We start from the raw sequence: 20,692 nt of genomic DNA, 5'->3' as shown, positions 1-20,692 counted from the left end.
ACTTCAATAAAAAGTTATTCTTAAGGAATTGTTACAGCAAATGTAAGTTTATCTTGATTTTTTTTTTTTTTTTTCCCTAGAAAAAACAAATGCGAGCTTGCCATGCAGCATCCAAGGTGGGAATAAGTAGTGAAAGTTGAAAGAAATAAATTAGTTTATGTACTAAGCACAAATGAGACCAAGAAGAGATTTTGCAAAGATAATGCAAAACAATTTCCAGTAATATACTGAAAATGTTCAAGGAGAATAGAAAACTAAAGTAAAAGACAAGACTTTCATATATTTATATATTACAAGTTTTACAACAAATATACATCTACAAAGAGTGCTGATCAACATATTTTGAAAAGTGCAATAAAACTATGCAGATGACGTTTGTTTCTTGGATGTGTCGTTCCTCTGTGTCTCATAAAGGATAATTTGTCAACAACTTCATCAACAAAAGCATAGTAGGCATTCCTCCAAGACTTTCTAATTGCTAGAATGAAATAAGGAACCAGAATACCTGCTGCAAATCCAAGCCCAATGCTCAAGTAAAACCAATTGTCAATGAAATTGTCTTCACTGTCATTCACAATAGTTCCCCCAACATCAATTCCTTCACCAGGACACTTCACAACTAGTGGAGCACCACAAAGACCTGGGTTACCAACAAAGGATGGTGCTTCAAAAGTTGTCATATGACTAGTGTAAGGGATGGCACCTGAGAAATTATCGTATGATAAGTTCAAAACCCCCAGAAATGACAACAAAGACATGCTTGGGGGAATTGGACCAGAAAGGCTATTACTTGAGAGATCAAGAGATGAAAGTTGACGCAAATTTGAAATGCTATTAGGAATTGGCCACTGATATGGTTTCTAGACAAGTTCAAAACCACCAATCCTTCTAATTTTGTTAATTCTTGGGGAAGATCTCTGTGTAAATTATTTCCGGAAAGGTCTATACTAGTAAGAAGGAAAGAGTCTTCGTGAACCTTTGAGGCTGGTTTTTCATACACACAACCAAGTTTTCTTCATAGTAGAGGCCCCTGTACTTGCTATAGAAAAGATATTGGTTTTTGATTTGCACTTGGGTCATAGCTTTCAGATCACCAAAGCTAACAGGAATTGTGCCCTTCAACATGTTTTCTGCCATGTCAAGGACTTGCAATGAACTTAAATTTGAAAGTTCAGGGGGCAGTTTTCCAAAAAATGCATTTGATCGCAAGCTGAGAATTCTAAGATGTCTGAAACAATCTCCAATCCATGGCGGAATTGTACCCTTCATCATGTTGTATCCAAGGTCCAAAGTTTCCAAACTTGACAGATTTTGGAAAGATAATGGGAGCTCTACAGAGAGCTTGTTGCCACTCAGATGAAGTGTCTGAAGCAATTTCAACTAACCCAAGGAGTTTGGGATTCTCCCATATAAATTGTTGCCGCTGACGTCAAGCACCTTTAGGTAAGAACAATTCCCTATGCTTGCTGTGATGTTGCCTGTTAAGTTGTTGCTCGAAAGATCAATGACTTGAATCGAATTCGTATCTCCCAAACTGGCAGGGATATTTCCTGTTATGTTATTACTTGAAAGAGATAGGAAGAGCAGATTAGGCATGGAAGCACCCATATCTATTGGGATAGGACCAGAGAACCTATTGTTGGAGAGATCTAGCAATACAATCTCAACAATTGGAAGAGAAATGGATCCTTCAAAGAGGTTGGAGCTCAAATCAACGTCTGCATATGGAGCTACATTTTGTTAAATATTAGCAACGATGGAAACATTTAAAAGTGACAAATTAAAAGAAATTTCCCAAAACCAACTTGGTATGGAACCTAAAATGCTAGCATTTGAGAAGTCTAGATATGTGACCTGCTCCTGTGATTTAAGCCAAGTTGGAAATGAAGGGCCCAAATGACACGAACCCAGATCCAGATGTTGGATTTGGAATGGAGGGGTCCAATTGGAACTAACATTCAAAGTGAATGAATTGGAAGACAAGTGCAAGAACTTCAGCTTAGCGAGCTTTGAAAAATGTGATTCATTAACTATTCCTGTTAAATGATTGGAGGAAACATCAAAAGAGAACAACTCAGAAAGCTGTCCTAAACTCTCTGGGAGAGTCCCGTTAAGTTGATTTGCCCCCAAGTCCCAATTCAGTAAGATGTAACAGTGACCCCAGAGAAGTTGGGATAGGACCCTGAAGCGAGTTATACTCTAGATCAAGTTGAACAAGATTTTTAAGTTGGCCCAACCAATCTGGTAATGTACCATGCAATTGATTGTTGGCCAATGTTAAAAACTGTAGACTAGGTAGTGGACTTTTAGAAAGGCAGTTTTCTATTCCTTCAAGGTATTCAGGTAAATTGCCTACTAAACGAAAATTTTTCATATTGCAGAGTTTACCAATAGAGCTTGGAATGCCACCCTCAACATTATTGGCAAGGAGATCAACATAAGTGAGAGATGTCATGTTGCCAAAGGAAGCAGGAAGTTTCCCATGTAATTTATTGGAAGCTAGATCAAGAACTTCTATCTTTTTCCATGTTCCCTTGAACAATTGAAAGCAGCTTGCTGTGAGATTGTTATTCCCTCCCTGCAACATTCAAAGTCTGCAAATTTGGTAGCTCACCTAAACCAAGTGGAATTCTTCCATAAAATTTGTTATTGCTCATGTCAACATACGCAAGACTGCTTATATTTAATAGCCAATCAGGTATCTTTGAATTGAGCCTGTTAAAGCTAAGATCTATCACAGCAAGGGAAGTAAAATTAACAAAGTCCAGTGATGGAATATAACCAGACAGATGACAAGAAGATAGATGCAACTCAATCAAAGCTGGAAGCTTGTTTAATGTCCCTACCCAGTCTGATCCTACCATTGAAAGGTCAACTTCATTCATCATAAGATGTTTCAGAGAGACAAGACCAGCCATCCATTCAAGATTATCAACTGTTAAAGTTGAAAGCTTGACATCAAGATACTCCAAGCTAGAGAGATTTCCCAAATTTGGAGGAATTTTGCCACTAAACCCAGCATTTGATAGGTTAAGGTATTGCAAATTCTCCAAAGATCCAAAGAATATAGGAATAGGGATGCCATTGAAGGTGTTGAAGCTCAAGTCTAAATATCTCAAAGACTTGAGTTTCACCAATGAAGGTCTAACCTCTCCACTCAAGTTCCAGAATCCATACCTGCCTGAAGAATCAGAAGGGTTATGAAGATCAACTGTAACAACAGCTCCTGTACTATTTTCACAGCTTATTCCACTCCATTGATAACAGTTGCTTCCTCGCCATGATAAAAGCTGGTTCTTAGGATCTTCAAGACCATTTTTGAAGTTGATAAGAGCATCTTGATCAGATTTCAGGCATTTGACTGACTGTGCAGCAACATTAGAAGCAAATCCTCTTGCTATCAAACAGAGAATAAGTAGTAACAGTCTAAGGACTGCAAATTTTTCCATCAGTTCTATAATGAAGCTTTGACTGTAAGCCAAAAACCATCATCTCTAATGTGTACATATAGTCTTCTTTTACTTGAAGTACACGAACTTCCTGCTTTTTTTTTAATGGAGTTGAACTAAGTCTGTGACTTATCATGGATAAGATTAGCTAGAGAGAAGAAAAAACTTCATTTGGTTGGGTGGAGTAAAATAATTAAACCAAAGGAGGAGGGTGGTCCTGGGATACAGGCAGCAAGAGAAAAAAACTAAGCGCTCCTTTCTAAGTTGAATTGGAGAATGTATATGGAGAAAGAAGCTTTGTGGGCTAATGTTATTTTGAAAAAGTACTGTTCAATAGACAGAAGACGATCAAGTAATCCTGACAAGCTTCTGGCCTCATCTAATTGGAAGGCTATTAAAGCTAGCTTCCAAACATTTGCTGATGGTATTTGTTGGGGAGAGGGCAATGGGACTAGGATTAGAGTCTGGACAGATTGTTGGATAAGAGGAAAGCCACTAAGGGAATTGATTGAAGGTCCCTTGAAGCATCATGAGGAGGATATGATGGTTGTTGAGCTTCTTGGTGGACAAGGTCAGAGGTGGAGATGGGAAAGGCTTTCATTTGAGCTGCCTCAGGAAGTTAAAGAGCAAATTAAAGCTATACCTCTAAGTCAAGTTGGTAGAAGTGAGGATTTAGTGCTATGGAAACACTCAAAAGATGGGGAATTTTCTGCAAAATCAGCCTATTTAGCTAATATATCTCATGATCCAGCCCCTACCTTCCTTGGTGCCTGGATTTGGAAGTTAGGTGTGTTGCCCAAAATTGCGAATTTTTTGTGGTTGTGTGTTCATAAGAGTGTTCCAGTTAAAGATGTCCTTGCTTCTAGGGGTATCATTGAAGATAAGATCTGCCCTCTCTGCAAGAATCAGCCTGAAATAATTGAGCATTTATTGAGGGAGTGTGACTTTGCCCGAAACTTTTGGCATCTAATGAGCGTGCCACCTGATGCTGTTCAGTCATTCCAAGCCTCGGATGTGATTACTTGGCTATGGGAAAATTGTTTTAGTAACGCAAATCACCAATCTTTGGTGCCATGGAGATTTGTCTTTCCTTTTGCTATATGGGAGTTGTAGAAACATAGAAACAAAGTGTCCTTTGAGAATATTCCTCTAAATCCAATGCTGTGCAGACTGTGTATAAATCAAGCCATGGAGTATTATTTTTGTGTGGCCAAGATCAGGGAACAGAGAAACATGGCTGTCATTGCTGTGAGATGGGAAAAACCACCTCTAAATTGGTATAAGCTAAATACTGATGGGGCATCGTGTGGAAATCCCGGGAGAGCAGGAGGCGGTGGTGTCGTAAGGGACAGTGCAGGAAATTGGATAAGGGGTTTTGCTAGATATATTGGCTATTCTACAAGCATAATGGCTGAGTTTTGGGCACTTAGGGATGGTTTGAAATTAGCCATTCAGCTTGGCCTGCAAAATTTGGAAGTTGAACTTGATGCGAAAGTCATTGTAGACTTAATTAATTCTAGGAACTCTTCCAATACAGCATACTCTTCCTTATTGTTTGATTGCAGATTATTACTGGAATTGATGCCTAATACCAAGGTGAAGCATGTGTTCCAGGAAGCAAATAAATGTGCAAATGCTTTAGCTAAGAATAAATGTCATGCTCATGAGGAATTTGTTATTTTTGATAGTCCCATCTGTTGATGTTTCTGATATAGTGTATGCAGATGAGATTGGGGAAAGATTTTGTAGACAAGTTGTTGCTAACTTAGCCACTCTGGCTGCCTAGTTTAATTTTATTTTCCTGTACACCAAAAAAAAAAAAAAAAAGTCGAAGAAAAATTAAACTAAAGAAACCAATGGCCACCAAAGTCAACTGTCGTTAATTTATACATCAAATAGTGGCAAGCACTGGAACATTCCAGATCAGAGTATAATCAGTTTGGTTTCACATGAAGCAATGTGTTAATCTCGTTTTGTGTTGAAGCTAGAAAGGATACACTTCTAAGTCATGAGGACGCCAAAAAATAAGTTTTTTTTTTTTTTTGGCCCAAAAAATAAGTTTTGTACTAATACAAATACAAACGTCTAATGTAAGCTTTATTATTGTTTATGTGTAGCATTTAGTTATGCCTTTGTGTAGACCAAAATCATAGTATAAACAAATGTAATAGTAATAAATAATAATACTGATGCAAAATTAGCAATCTATACTTCAGACTCTAATTTTGTGGAGAAACTGCATGTATATATATATATATAAAAATAAAAAATAAAAAAGGTCGGCAGGAATGAAGTAGAAAGTGGAAATGACAAATATTGGCTGAGAAACCAGCAGCTCTATCTTTTTTTTTTTTTTTTTTTTGCTGAATAAAAAATGGATAGAGGGGGCAACCAACGTGGTAATCCTACCTAGGCGTAACCATAGTAGCATCCTACCTGTCAAGGTCTGGGCCCTGCTGGGTGTAAGGGGACCGGTGAGCCATAGCTTCCCCAACCCTACGAGAGGCACTAGCGATCCTAGGTTGTCAAGGAAGGCTACCCCACGCAAGTCCATATTCGGACTCAAACATGGGACCTCACCCTTGGCGCAGCTCTTTGTGCATCACCTAACACCACTAAACAACACCACCTCGGTGGTACCGGCAGCTTTATCTATTGGAGTTTCCAATAGCTCCTTATAGCTTAAAGCTTAGGCAATTGAGTCTTGACCTAGTAACCCAGTGACCTTGAAAAGGTTGATTGGCTATTAATATCATTTGTTCTATTCTATAAGGGTCCAACACAGAATAAGATTAAGATCTCGTCCCATCGAATTCTCTAATTCCTTCCAATTTTTATTTAAATGTAAGACATATGACATTTAAACAGTGATATAAATGTAATGTGTTGCACACTTTCATTTTGTTTGAAAATTGGACATTTTAGACATATCAGACCACTTATTTTAAGAAATATTAGAAATCACATAAAGAATAAAATAAAGGTAATAACTAAGGCAACCGGTAAAATAAGATCAAATTTCTTAAGTTTGCTTAACGTTAATGTGTCCCAAGTCCCAATTGTTACTTGGCTTTGGACTTATTAAAATTAATATAAAAAAATAAAAATAAAAATAACTTTGGAGCTTCTTTTGAGAGAAGCATAGGGCTATATTTTAAAATAAGTAAAACCTCTCTTTTAAGAAAATGTGGACCATTTTTTTAAAACAAAACTTTGGACCTTCTTTTGAGAGAAGCATAGGGCTATATTTTAAAATAAGTAAAACCTCTCTTTTGGGAAAATGTGGACCATTTTTTTAAAACAAAACTTTGGGGCAATTTTATTAGACTTATTGAATTGAATTTGTCTTCCCTTTTTAAATTCTTTTCTTTTTATTCGAAGAATTCCCTTTTTAAAATCTATCTTTGAATCATACAACTCAGTGGTTTGGTAATGGGTTTTCCCAGGCGAGCCATCAAACCCAGCCGAGTTGACACACCATTTTTGAAGCTTAAGCCCGACTCCCATTTTCAGCCACAACAAAATAGCATAAATAAGTAAATAACAAACGAAAATGAGATTTTATTGAGTTTTTAAAAAATACCCAACACTCTTCATGAGCTCCTAAGGGTGGTACTTCAATGGTTTTCGTGGACAGCGGGGCTGAGTTGTGGTTAGGTGATGTGGGTTTGGCATGAGTGAGCTTTTGGTGTTACCGTGCTAGTGAAGGTAGTGAGTTAAAAGTTTATGTGGTGCATTCAAGGTGTTTGATGTTATGCCTGAGTGGGGATTTCAGATTTGGTGTGTTAAGGTGGGAGGGACTCTTCAATTAGAATTCTCTCCAACACACACTTTCACGTGGCTTACTCTAAATAATTTGTTGAGTATCTATTACTGATTTTAGAAACTTGTGATTTTGGCCTTTTTGTTGTTATTATACTCTCTCAATGCATAACCCAAGCCCAAAAACTAATTCTATGTGCTATTTAATGTTTGATAGCACATTTGATAGCACATATGAATTAGTTTGTCAAACTCGAGCTTAAAAAATGTGCCACATAACCAAACAACTTAGTCATGAAACATTTCTCCCAAAACTTTGTTAAAATTGTGCTATTTTGAAAATTTGGTCCTTTCATTGTGTGTTCGTGTGTTTAGAAAATTCATTCTAGCGTTTCTTTAATATGGTTATGAAATGGGTCTTTGTGTTGATGTACGAATTGATTGTTTGTATTGAATTTTTTTTTGTCTAACTAAAAATCAAGAAAGTGTTTATTATGTGTTTGGATATCAAGAAAATTTGGAAATTTTCTTACATATTTGTTGAGGGTCTTTTTTTTTATTAATTTTTTTTTTTATCGTTTTACACCTAGTCATGTGTCTTGCATCTATTAGATATCTTTTAGCCTAGGCCTTTTCTAAGAAGGAATTTGGGCCTAAAACTTTCGCAGAATGGGCTTAAAGGTCCCATTATGCTGTTGCTGCCAGTCTGTGCACAACATTAAGTCCAGTCCAAGGAGTGTTGATGCAAAATGGGCTTATTCTCCTTTTTTTACAACTACTGAAGGGGTTGTGTTCTATAGAAGGAACATTGTTTTGCTGTATTATGAGATTTAGTGTGTGCTTGGCTCCAATTTAAAAAGTCAGCTTATTTTACTATTCAGCTTATTTTTGCTATTATTCATGAGCCTCACTGCACTTTTTAATACCATTTATGGATCTTACTATACTATTTTAACTAACTTTTACCTTTATCTACAATACTTTTTACAAAAAAATTTCAATTTCAACAAAATAAGCGAATCCTAAACAGACCCTTACTCCATAAAATGAGTTCTTCTCCCCTTAGTGCAAATTGATCATTACTTTGCTTCCTCTACTATTATAAGTCCTGCACAAAAAATACTAAAACCCAAAGAAAGTATTCATCTAGCAAATGTTAGTTACAACATGTTAGCATAGATTTTCCCAAATATATTTATATATTTACACATATATATTTGTATATATACTAATACACATTTGCGCATATATGTATAAAATACATTTTGCAGAATGAATCGGACCAAAAAGAGTTCAACTCCAACTCACACAGTCTTATTGCCTAAAGTTGGCACAAAACTATAAAGTTTGGAATGTGAGTCAAACTGGCCATATTAAGATGAATATTGAGAAACTCAATAGAGATGTGTCTCATAGGAGAGAGAAAGTTCTCCTAGTAGTGCATGTCAATACTACTATTTTACGGTAATCTCTTTCCTTAGGTGTATTTTGCAGAAGTGTGTAAGTATACTACTGGGTACGAATTCTCAACCTTTTCTCCACCATATTTCTTCTACCTATATTCTCTCATTCTTTTTCTCTCTTCCTTTTGTGTTACCTCTTTTCTCCCTTCTCCCTGTTTTACCCCTCTCTTTGGTGATATCTCCCCCTTTTATACTTGAAATTGAGTGGGTCTTTTACACATTTTGCTTTTCTTTTGATTTTTTGAGCCCCATGTTTGCCTATTCTTGTTGGCTTTCTTTTTTTCTCTTTTGGATTACACAACAAAAGAATTCTTTAGTTTTTTTTTTTTTTTTTGGTGGGTTTAAGATTAAAACTTGGTTTCTATCTAGCATAAATGGTGGAAGACCATTAATGCTATTTGGCTTGACATGCACCCTGTGATAATCCACAACTTTTTCCTCTTTTGGTATTAGTGCTTATCACATCAAAAGCAACCTCAAAAGAGTTGTGGCAGATTACCACAACTAAGATCTTACTCCCCTTTGCTAGACCACACCTCCATAAATCTCGGCAATGACAGGTTAAACTTCCTCTATATGTCTGGGATACAGATAGGGTGAACCCATTCGCCTACCTTGCTTTACCCGTTAGATCTCATTCCGCAACTTGAAACCTAGGAATTTCCCCATTTTGCAATATTTTACTTGTTGGATATTTTGCAGCATTTAATATCTGAGACTTTCTGCATTCAACGGTGTTTGAACCTAGGGATTCTCATTGCCGCTTGAAATATGAGAATTTTTGCATTCTATGGTGTTTGGACTTGGAGATTCTTTCCTTCTTTCACGGCACATTTTCCTTCATTTTGTTGCCTTCTCTTTATTTTCTAATCTTTTCATTGGAATGTCCAATGAAGTTTCTAGGTTCTTCTAACTTCTTCTACCTCTTTTATACGAATGGGTTGGGCCACTTTGGGTTTATTTCATGACATTCCCAAAAGTAAGGGTATTGGGTCACTTAAGGGCCCGCTTGTTCTCATATCTAGGCATTCTATAGCAAGACCCTTTCTTTGGTCACTCTTAACCAATTCAACCAGAGCATGGATTTGGATATTAAGGGCTCGTTTGGATATTGTTTATTTTACTAAAAACTAAAAACTGAAAACAATAAAAAAAATAATAAAAAAGTTACTGTTCACGCGTTTGACACTATTCATAAGCCTAAAATCACTATTCATGGACAATGAACAGTGCCAGACGCGTGTCCAAGAAAAAAAAAATGCAGAAAACGCAAACACGTCAAACACAATACCCAAACGCCACCTAAATTTTAGGTTTTCTCTCCATTCTTCGATGCATAGCTTGTTGGGCTTTGGGCCTTATATATTGGCCCAAAGTGTCAAAATTTGGGTATCAACAATATTTTTTTTCCATTTTTAAAATTAAGCGATTATTTTTTTTTTCAATTTAAGTGTTAAAATGGAATTATTGAATCTTTATTACTACTTTATCAGCCACGTTAGCTTTGAGTGTGTCAATTGCACTTCGTTTGCCACATAAGTATTTTCTTTAGTGAGTTAAAAATAGGAACCAAAACATTTATTTAGTATTATTATTCTATCGAGTTATACATAAATTTGATAGAATAATAATACTAAATAAATGTTTTAGTAATTAATTTTTTCTTCTAAGTGTTACATTTTGACACCAACAGTAGTTTATCCAAAATCTAAAAATAAAGAAGGGTAAAATATCATTTTCATTTCTAAACTTTCATAAAAATTAAAATAATAAAAATTCTCCCTAAACTTTCAAAAGTTCATCTTTCATCTCTATACTCGGCAAAACATTTTACTTTTCATCCTTGTATTTTTATGTACTACCCTTGGCTTAACAAAGTGTTAACATGATAGTATTTGACATGGATGAAACTAATTTATTTTTTAAAATCATAAACACATGGTGCAAAAGAAGATTTCTATACCCATATGCCCGTATCTTGGTCAAAGCTTTTGTGTAGATTTCTCTATGATCGGTGGTTGGAGTTATCATTTTTATTGTTACTACTTCATCCCCAGGTGGGGGTCACTGTTTGGGGAGAAAGTATACCATGTTTTGGTAATACCAATTCAACATCTATTTTGGTATTTCCTACCCAATAAATGAGTGACACATGTTTTAAAAAACCACATCAGACTACTCTAATAAATAATTAATTTATCTTCCCGATAGTATATAAAATTGTGATTAATTTATTGGAGTAGTTTGATGTGGTTTTTTGAAATAGATATTACTCATTTATTGGGTAGGAAATACTAAAACAGATGCTAAGTTGGTATTACCGAAATATGGTATATTTTCTCCTATTTGGGGCTGTTGTTTTAGGCTGTGGGACAAGACAATGGCATTGGGATTTCAGCCTTTTAGATTTTGGAATCTTCGAGATTGGGTTAAGAATTAGAATGGGTTGTGGGTGTGAAGGGCAAATTTGTCTGATCAGAAATTTATTTTCAATGTGTGCTAATCATTATGTGCCACGTGTTTATAATTTCAAAAATGGTCCAAGTTGGACACTCTGTCAACATTTCGTTAAGCCGCGTAGAATATAAACTAACAGACATAAATAGAAAGATGAAAAGTGAAACGTTTTGCAAAATTTAAAGATAGAAAATGAATTTTTGAAAATTTAGAGGCGAAAATTAAGCTTTTATAAAAATTTAGGAATAAAAACAATATATTATCTAATAAAGAAAGAATTTTGGGCTCCCATAAAATTAAAAAAAAAAGAAAAAAAGAAAAAAGAATTTTGGGTTTAATTTGAAAATTTCAAAGTTAAAAGTAAAACAAAAAAGGAAGATAAGAATATAGTCCGCAACAAGGAAAGAAAGTATTTAACCATTTATTACGAAACTATTGGGTTGGTTCTAGTCTTCTAGAGTTGGGTGAATTTCTTGGAACTTGAAAATCAATTCAAGTGCGGGGTCGAGACCTTTAACAGCCGTGGGAGTTGGGACCGACTGACCGTGTCCTGAATTGACGAGAAAATCAATTCAAACTTCAAAGTCCCAAATCAAAGCTTCCGAGAAGTTGTCGTCAGGGTTCTGATCGAGTTCCGACTATATAATCAGTAACCGGTAGATGCCCTTCGGATTCATATGTTGGTTTGAGTTTGAGTTTCTCACCTTGTGTTTACAATTATTTCTTTTCTATATATATTTTACTCATGCAGAGGTCAAGAGCCTCGGCCTTCAATTTGGTGTATCCATATATTTTACTTTTAGCTAACAAAACCCTTCAAACGTCTTCATTTGCAGCAGCCCCTCCAGTTTCAAAGACGCCTTGTCTTGGTAAGTCTTATCTTCTTTCTGCTCCAAATTTATATTATGTATGTCTCTAAGCTGTTCATTCCAGGGGTATTACCCAGTCCATGGTAGTTTTTTTTTTTTTTTTTTTGGCTGAGACCCAGTCCATAGTTTTAAAGTCCTTTGGAATGACATTATTATTATTTTTTCGAGTTGGATTTGGATTTCTGTATATGTATAACTTAACAATAATGTAGAAAGCGCTAACAAATAAGGTAAAAAAAGCTATAAATAAAAAAAATCAGGCTTATTTGCTCAAATGTGTGTTGTCATTTGATTTTTTTTTTTTTTAAAAAAAAAAAACTCTCTTTTAGACTTATCTCACATGTATTAGTTAAATTCACGTGTCATGATTCAGTTTGATCAATTAGCATAATTGCAAACTAATGAGAAATATTACGTCCACAATATTTTCACAACAAATCTTATATGATATATTATTATAGGTTATTATTGATATGGTAAAAAAATAATTTCAGTGGTAGTTTTAAATTAGAATCAATAATAATTAACTATCTATAATTTGTTTTAAAAAATGTTATGAACGTAATACTTTTTCAAAATTATACTTCACTTAACAGACACATAAGAAAGAAGAAAGAAAAAAACAAATGGCATTATGGGAACAACCAACTAACTAACTAATAGAGGGTAGCGAGTCAAAACAACAACAACAACAACAAACTACTACTAACTAACTAACTAATAGAGGGTAGCGAGTCAAAACAACTCATAAAGAATGGCATTTGTTAGTTAGTTGTGAACTTTGAATCTATTAGTTGTTGTGAACTCAATTCTACTACTACTACTACTAACTAACTAACTAACTTATAGAGGGTAGCGAGTCAAAACAACTCATAAAGAATGGCATTTGTTAGTTAGTTGTGAACTTTGAATCTATTAGTTGTTGTGAACTCAATTAAAGTAGGTGCCCATATAACGAAGGGAAAAAAAGGTAGTAGATGCCCACTTAAAATGTGAGAGAGTCACTATTTACCGGGTAATCATGTGCAAATATTAAAGTCTTATTCCACTATTTAGAGGAAATTGAAAATTAACGTTTGATTTGTTATATGCCTAACATTATTATTATTAACTTGTAACCCACGTATATGCATGGATATATTTAAAATATATACATTAAGATACATTATAATTTAAATATTATTGATAATAATTTTTTTAACTCTTTAAAAAGTCTTATAAGAATATTATTAGGTAGAAAATGTAAATTATCCATTTTAATTTTTTATTTATTTATGTTCATTAATTCTAAACTCTTTGGTTTTTGTTCGCAATAATTCATTTAAATGAATATTTGCGATGTGATCCCACATTTGACTCCAAAATTAAGAAATAAAACTCTCTCAAAATAAATAATTTAGGACACATGACAGAAAATTGGACTTTAATTGTAAAATCTAATTAGATTTTCTATAAACTTTACTACCTATATATATATATATATATATATATATAAAATGTAAAACAGTTTTCCATTGAATATGTATTTTTTTCAATATTTGGTAATATCTATTCAACTACGTTTGCGGTAAGTTGTTTACTGCTGGATGAATTCTTTTAAGTTGCACCGCTATAGACACAGATGCATATACAACACGAGTATGCATATGAGGATACGACAATTTTTGAAAAATAAGAATACGACACGACGTGAATACAACAATTAAATAATTAATTAAATTTTATATTTAATTATATTTTTTAATATTTTTAGACATAAAATACATTTATGTCTAAAATTTAGTTTATTTTTTCTTTATTTGTAATTTTGTATTATAATAATAAAATAATTATCTTTGTTAGGTTATATTTTAATTTTAAGTTGATTTTTTGTTTTTAATGGTAATTTTGAGTTGATTTAAATAGACCGAAAGCTACCTTTAAACCCAAACCCAACTAAAAAGAAGTTAAGCTTAAGCCCAAATCCAAAACAAAATTTTTCCCTATTTTTATCTCATCATGTATAATTGTATTCCCTCTCCCGTACCTGCCAATGGCCACATCAATTTCTCATCAAAGCCAAACAACCTTTATTTTATTTACATTTTCTTCTCTCTGTCCCAACCTCCACCGCACAGTCATTCAGCCTTTATTTTTACTTCTTCCTTTTGTTTGTTTCCTTCTTCCTTCTGCAGCACCGTAACTCCCACCAGTGGTTATCTCCTTCGATTACTTCTTCTCAGTTCTCAAGCCTGCGTTTCCTGTTGCAGATCCAAGTTCATAGTTTCCCTTTTATCAATTTTTTCTCCCATCTCCCTTCTTCCCTAAGATTTCACTCTCAAGGTATGAAAAGCTTTCAGTATTCACATTTTGGCCCGGCCGGAACAGAACTATATTCAAAAAATTGGTCCACGCCGTGTCGGAGAAGCAAAAAAAAAAAGACACCGCTCGGACACCGGAGTCCGGCGAGTCTTACCGGTATGTCGGACACCGGTACTTTGCCAAAAATGGGGTGTCAGTGCAACCTAGGAATTCTTCGATCAGCACAACTCGGTGCGTGATTCCTTTCTTTTCTGTTATTTGTTCAGGAGATAGATTTTCATTCCTGGTCAGAAACAGGACGATTTCAACAAGTTCCATATCAATAGAGAAACAAGCCATTGGTCAACAAAGAGTTCAACAAGTCGAGCTACTAAGTTCTGTAAATGATTTATATGGAGGAGTTGTAGTGAACATTGAGAAGCCTATGGATTCTGAGGTCTTTTCTCGTTTGCTTAGAGCTTCAATGTCACACTGGAGGCAACAGGTATATATATATTATTTTAATCTTATCGGTTTGTTTTATGAAGTTGCTCTGCTCCTGTAATTTTATGAAGTTGGGATGTAATTTGCAGGGGAAGAGAGCTGTGTGGATCAAATTGCCCATCAAACATGTAAATCTTGTTGAAGCTACAGTTAAGGTAAGTTTTAAGTTTCTAATGTTTATAAACTGACTTGTGAACGTTCTTAGAATGTAAAACTAGTTGGCATATCCCCTCAATGATACAATGGTCCAACTAAATCATTGTATATTTTAAATTAATTCTACATTGACACCTTAGCCGAAAGCTCAATCAAAGAAATAACCTTCTTTGCCCAAATATAATTAAGTATATATTACGTGAGAATACAAATCATCTGTCTGTCCTACTTTTTTTTTGTTTTTCATTTTATGCTCTGTTAATTATGATAGGCCATTTGATTAATTTTCTTTAAATTAAAATTTTGTTATTTTATAAGGAAAGTCAAACAAATACACCATAAAATGTGATTAGTAAAGCATAAAGTTGTACACATGTTTGTTATATATGATATGCAACGATGGGCTGGGCCATGCCTCCTTGATTTTTCCCCTCCCCCTCTATTTTAATAATAAATTCTTTATGTTAAGTACAATTTTACTTAATCTCCCCCCTTGATATTTAAAAAATAAAAATAAATTTACTAAGTTATGAAGATTTATTGAAAATAACAATGTCTCTTTTTTTTTTTTCTTTTAAAATTCATTTTTTCTGCTATATATAACTGACTTTAACAGCATTTAAATGCATATATTTTTCACAAATATATAATTGAATCTATTTAGTAAAAACACTTTTTTCTTTTCTAAAATCAAACTCCTTGCAAACATAAATACATAATACTAAATAAAATCTTCTTGCGTTTCCCACATCATTCTCCTCTGGTTGGATAAAACTCGACCTTGAATTTTAAAGCATTGAAGGAATAAGCATACAAAATCAATGTATGGAATAAGCACAATCTCATCTTGAACCATTGGAAACAATATATTATCAACCCTTTCAACTTCACCAAGTTGTAGATCTTCGAGCACTATGGAGAGTTGATCACTAGCATGTTCAACAACTTCAACTTTCACTTTAGATTTTATTCTCTTATGGAATCTTTTCTTTATCTTGCCACTCTTCAATAGGTTCCTCTTGTTGCGTACATGTTAATGCAACACTTGTTGGTGCTTGTGCTTTATTAGGTAGTGTTACTTGATGTTTCTCCATTACCAAAATCTCATCAGTTTGAGTTTTCACTTTCTTCACCTAACCAACCAAGTCTTGGACACTTTCATGAGCTTTTTAGATAATCCCTTTAATTCTTTGGAGTCTTGACAAAAGGTAGATTGTTCAATAGTGCATTAAGGACATGAAATGGGATAAGAATTCATCATATTTTCTTCAAAACATACAGTTGGCTAGCTATTCAATTTCCTCATACTATCACTTCAATCTTGAAAATTAGCACACTAGGATTGGGGTAGATACGGAGTTCGAAAGTATGGTGACAAATATTCATCACAAAACTTTTTTTTTTTTTTTTCATATTTTAGGTAGCAATGGGAGATTCATAATTCATAAAGTGCATATATTTGAGATCCTTCCAAAACATGTGTTCCTTCTTTTAACTTCAACTTTGCATACCCAATTTTTATGTTATCCACAAAATTTGCTTGCTCAAAGAATTGATTCATCCGATATTTCTAGTTGACAAAATTCAATGGACTATTTTTACAACCATCAAAATAAGGTACTTCTAATATTACCATGATACTCTAAAATGGATTGAGAGGTATTGCACCTAATGTAATTACTATGAGTGGTTGGGCCTTACTGAGACTGGTTATTTGCGGGCTGGGCTTTCTCTAGTGCACGGTTACATAAACTTTAAACTTTTTTTTTTCCTTTTTAATGACTAGAAGACCCGGTTATGGGTCACGTGTGGATTAGCAACAACAAAACGAAGCTTTAGTCCTGGTATGTATGTATGTGCAGCGGATTTTATGTGGGTGCGCGTTTTGGGTTACTGTAGTCGGGATCTGTATGTAGGTCATGGTGGGTCAGAAATTTGTGGGTTTTGGCATATGGTTTTTTATTTATTTATTTTAATTAGTTCTGTGTGGGTTATTGTGGATTGATGGGTTGAGAAACATAGCTAGGGAATGTTTTTCTTTTCTTCTTCTAGTCTTGGATTGGCTGCGGTGATGGTGATGCTTAGGACAACCAAAACAATTGAATAGTCAGGAAAATAGAGAAATAAGACGTAGGAGTTGGTGGATTGAATTGGATTTGGCATTGTTTGGTCCCAAATAATATTATCATTAATATTATCAATTTCAAATAGCAATCACACACAAAAATACAAATATTTACTTGAAAAATCCTTTCTCCTTGAAGGCGAAAAAACAACGGAAGAAACTCTGAATCAATTTCATTATTGTCAAATCAATTACAATATTTCTTGTGTATGTCTCATGGTAAAAGAAAAATCTCTCTCTTTTTTTTTTTTTTTTTTTTTTTTTTTGCTCTCACATACTTTCTCTTTGTATTTTACGAATGCAACAACACTCTGCTTTCTCCTCCTTGGCTATCTCCTCAAAGGTGGCAACCCTTTGCTCTCTTCTCGTTAGCTATATCTCCTCTAAGGTGACAACCCTTTGTTTTATCTTCTTTTGCTATATTCTCGAAGGCAGGAACTCTTTACTCTCTCCTCCTTGGTTACTCCTAACCAAAAATCCCTTTTTTCTCTTTTGATTTCACGCTCTATTTTTCCTCTCCCCATAGGGAGGACCCTTGGGCTAAAGCCATCGAATTTTTTGTAGCATGATTTATTTATAACTTTTCATATTCTCCCTTAGACTAGGAACACATTACTTCTTTAATAAGAAATAAACTTTCATCTCACACAAAGAAATAGTCTTTCCTTCCACGCAAAGGAAACACAAATTAAATTTTCATTCTTCAACTAGGAAATCTAATTGAATTTTCAAGTCCCAAATGGAATTTCAGGCAATTTCCCAACAATCTACATCTTGACTAAAATTCCATTGATTGTCTTCAACTGTCTTCTTTTCTCTTAGGATGACTCCACCTAGTCAAAGCAATCCATTCTCTTCCATCTTAATTCACACAAAAAGTCATCCACTAAATCAACCAAGCTTTGATACCACTGTTACGTCCCAAATAATATTACCGTCAATATTGTGAATTCAAAATAGTAATCACACATAAAAATATAAATATTTACGTAAAAAACCATTTCTCCTTAAAGGAAAAAAAAAAAAACACAGGAGAAACTCCAAATCAGTTTCAGTATTATCAAATCAATATACAATATTTCTTGTGTATGTCTCACGGGTAAAGAAAAAATTTTCTTATTTTTCTTTGCTCTCACATGCTCTCTCCTTGTATCTCACGAAGATGATAACATTTTGCTCTCCTCCTTGGCTATATTCTCAAAGGCAACAACCTTTTTCTCTCTTTTAGCTATCTCCTCTAAGGCGGCAAGCCAAAAACCCTTTTTTCTCTCTCGATTTAACGCTCTTTTTTCCCTCTCCCCATAGGGAAGACCCTTGGGCCAAAGCCATCAAATTCTTTGTGATATGGTTCATTTATAAGCCTTCTTTTCCTATTCCCTTTTAGACTAGGAACATATTACTCCTTTAACAATGAATAGACTTTCCTTTCATACCAAGAAATGGTCTTTCCTTCCACACAAAGGAAACCCAAATTAAAATTTTCTTCATCAACTAGGAAACTTAATTGACTTTCCAAGTCATAATTGAAATTTGAGGCAATTTCCCAACATGCACCTGACTATAAATACCAATGGCCATTTTTTTTTTTTTTTTTATCATTCATCAAAATATCAACTATTTCTGAAAGGAGTGCAAATCCTAGTTTTAATTAGTGTAAGAAACCCTAATTGCCTTATTACAAAAATAATCTTACTTCCAAATATTAAAATAGTAATAGCCTAATAAAATGAAACTGGTAGACCTAAATCATAAAAGTACAATTCACTTGCAAATATAAATAAAAGAGGTGCTACATCCACAATATTTTCACAATAAATTATAAGTGGTTAGTTGTTATTTGTTCTAATTTAAACTTTTCACTTAATTACTTTTCTGCCCTCCAATAACAACCTATAACAACCTGTCACATATGATTTTTTTCATATAAATAATACTAAATAAAAAATCTTTTTCTCCCCCTCTTAGCTATTACACCTTTATATTTTGTATTCCAATTTAAACTAAATAATTGGTATAACATAAGAAATTTAACCATCTACTTATTAATTTTGTATTAACATGCACCAAAAATAGGTGTATAGTCTTTCTAAATCATGCTTCATAATCTTATTTGCTCATGTTATAGGAAGGATTTCGGTATCACCATGCCGAACCAGATTATTTAATGCTTGTATGTTGGCTTCCTAAAACTGCGAATACTATTCCTGCAAATGCTTCACATCGAGTGGGTGTTGGTGCTTTTGTTATGAATAGTAAGAGAGAGGTATGTCTTTTGGATTAATTTCTGGCTTTCCCTTACCATTACGTCAAGGAAGAGGCACTGATTTAGGAATTGTGGTTTTGCTCTTGTTTTTCCAACAATTATTATATATATACACACACACATATATATATATATATATATGATTTGAAATGTCAAACAGTAATAATGATAGTTTTAATTAGAAAAGAATACAACATGGATCAAATGATTGGCTTCATTTTTCACAACCAAAGGAAAGTGTTAGTCACTTCTATAGTACATCTTAAAAGGACTTGACAAGTTTAAAATTGGACTGCTCGTAATCAACTTAATACGTGCCCAATGTGAGACTCAAGCAACCCACAATTATATTCAGTCCAATACCAATCCAGAAAATCTGGGGTATCATATTATCTGGGTTTGAACTTCTTATAATTTATAAGATGCTTTGTTTATACTTCATGTAGCTGTTTCTTTTATGCAAAACAACTTGCTCCAGTGTCTTTGACTTGCCTATCCCAATTCTTTAACACCAAAAATTAAATATGAGCTTGCTGTGATGTTTCAATATATCTGATTACAAAAATTGAATTTATCTATTGTAGGTACTTGTAGTTCAGGAGAATAGTGGATATTTCAAAGGAACAGGCGTGTGGAAGCTTCCTACTGGGGTTGTTGATGAAGTGAGTATACCTTGAGTGCCATTCTTTAGAAAATTTTTGGAAATGCTGACCTTTGATAATTTTCCATACATAGGGTGAGGATATTTGTACAGCTGCAGTTAGGGAAGTCAAAGAAGAGACAGGAGTAAGTAATAAAAACATTATTTGTGGATTCATATGAGTGTGATATTTACATACATGTAGGTTTACACATGACAATGTAAATCTAAAAGCGTTGCTTTTATTTTGTTTTAGATTGACACAGAGTTTGTAGAAGTTTTAGCATTCAGGTAAGAAAATCGCCTTATTAAATTGATTGCTTTCAATATAATTTGCATGTTCCTCAATCTCCTTTTACTTTTGGTTTCATTCTTATATCTCCCTCTCACACAATATAGGCAAAGCCACAAGTCATTCTTTGGCAAATCAGATTTGCTCTTTATTTGCATGTTAAAACCGCGTACCTTCCACATTGAGAAGCAAAATTTAGAGATTGAAGCAGCACAGGTACTTTTTGAATGCAATAATACCACAAATGCTGTTATACTTTTCACAAACTTGGATTAGGGATTTAAGAATCAAATTGGATTAGTTTTGCTTAAAAACGATATTGGACAAGCTTCACTGTGGAAATAAGAAACAATTTTCTAAATTTTGTCATTCATACTAGCTTCTTGTTTACTCTTTGAAATAAGTTTTCAAAATCGTAGCCAGATGCAACAC

General features: G+C 34.0%; 1 protein-coding gene and 1 pseudogene across 5 annotated transcripts in view; one reads left to right on the top strand and one right to left on the bottom strand.

Annotated features, from left to right (window-relative positions):
• Positions 1–332: 332 nt before the first annotated feature.
• On the bottom strand, positions 333–3,705 carry LOC126720918 (receptor-like protein EIX2; annotated as a pseudogene).
• Positions 3,706–11,861: 8,156 nt separating this feature from the next.
• The window catches only part of LOC126720911 (nudix hydrolase 7-like), a 226,398-nt gene continuing 217,567 nt past the window's right edge, over positions 11,862–20,692 (top strand). For 2 of the 5 annotated variants that reach the window (XM_050423760.1, XM_050423759.1), the window contains exons 1-5: positions 14,104–14,457; positions 14,568–14,785; positions 14,874–14,939; positions 19,191–19,328; positions 19,913–19,990. In XM_050423760.1, coding sequence (XP_050279717.1) covers positions 14,325–14,457; positions 14,568–14,785; positions 14,874–14,939; positions 19,191–19,328; positions 19,913–19,990 — 633 coding nt within the window. In that variant the 5' untranslated portion in view covers positions 14,104–14,324. Of the gene's footprint in view, positions 12,001–13,942; positions 14,458–14,567; positions 14,786–14,873; positions 14,940–19,190; positions 19,329–19,912; positions 19,991–20,063; positions 20,115–20,224; positions 20,260–20,367; positions 20,477–20,692 lie in introns of those variants that run through there. The other 3 variants (XR_007653723.1, XM_050423761.1, XM_050423758.1) reach the window with 3 other exon arrangements.

Source organism: Quercus robur, chromosome 4 (genome assembly GCF_932294415.1).
Source record: "Quercus robur chromosome 4, dhQueRobu3.1, whole genome shotgun sequence".
NCBI classification, from domain to species: Eukaryota; Viridiplantae; Streptophyta; class Magnoliopsida; order Fagales; family Fagaceae; genus Quercus; species Quercus robur.
The sequence above is the reverse complement of the archived record's forward strand: the minus strand, read 5'-3'. Positions and strand labels throughout refer to the sequence as shown.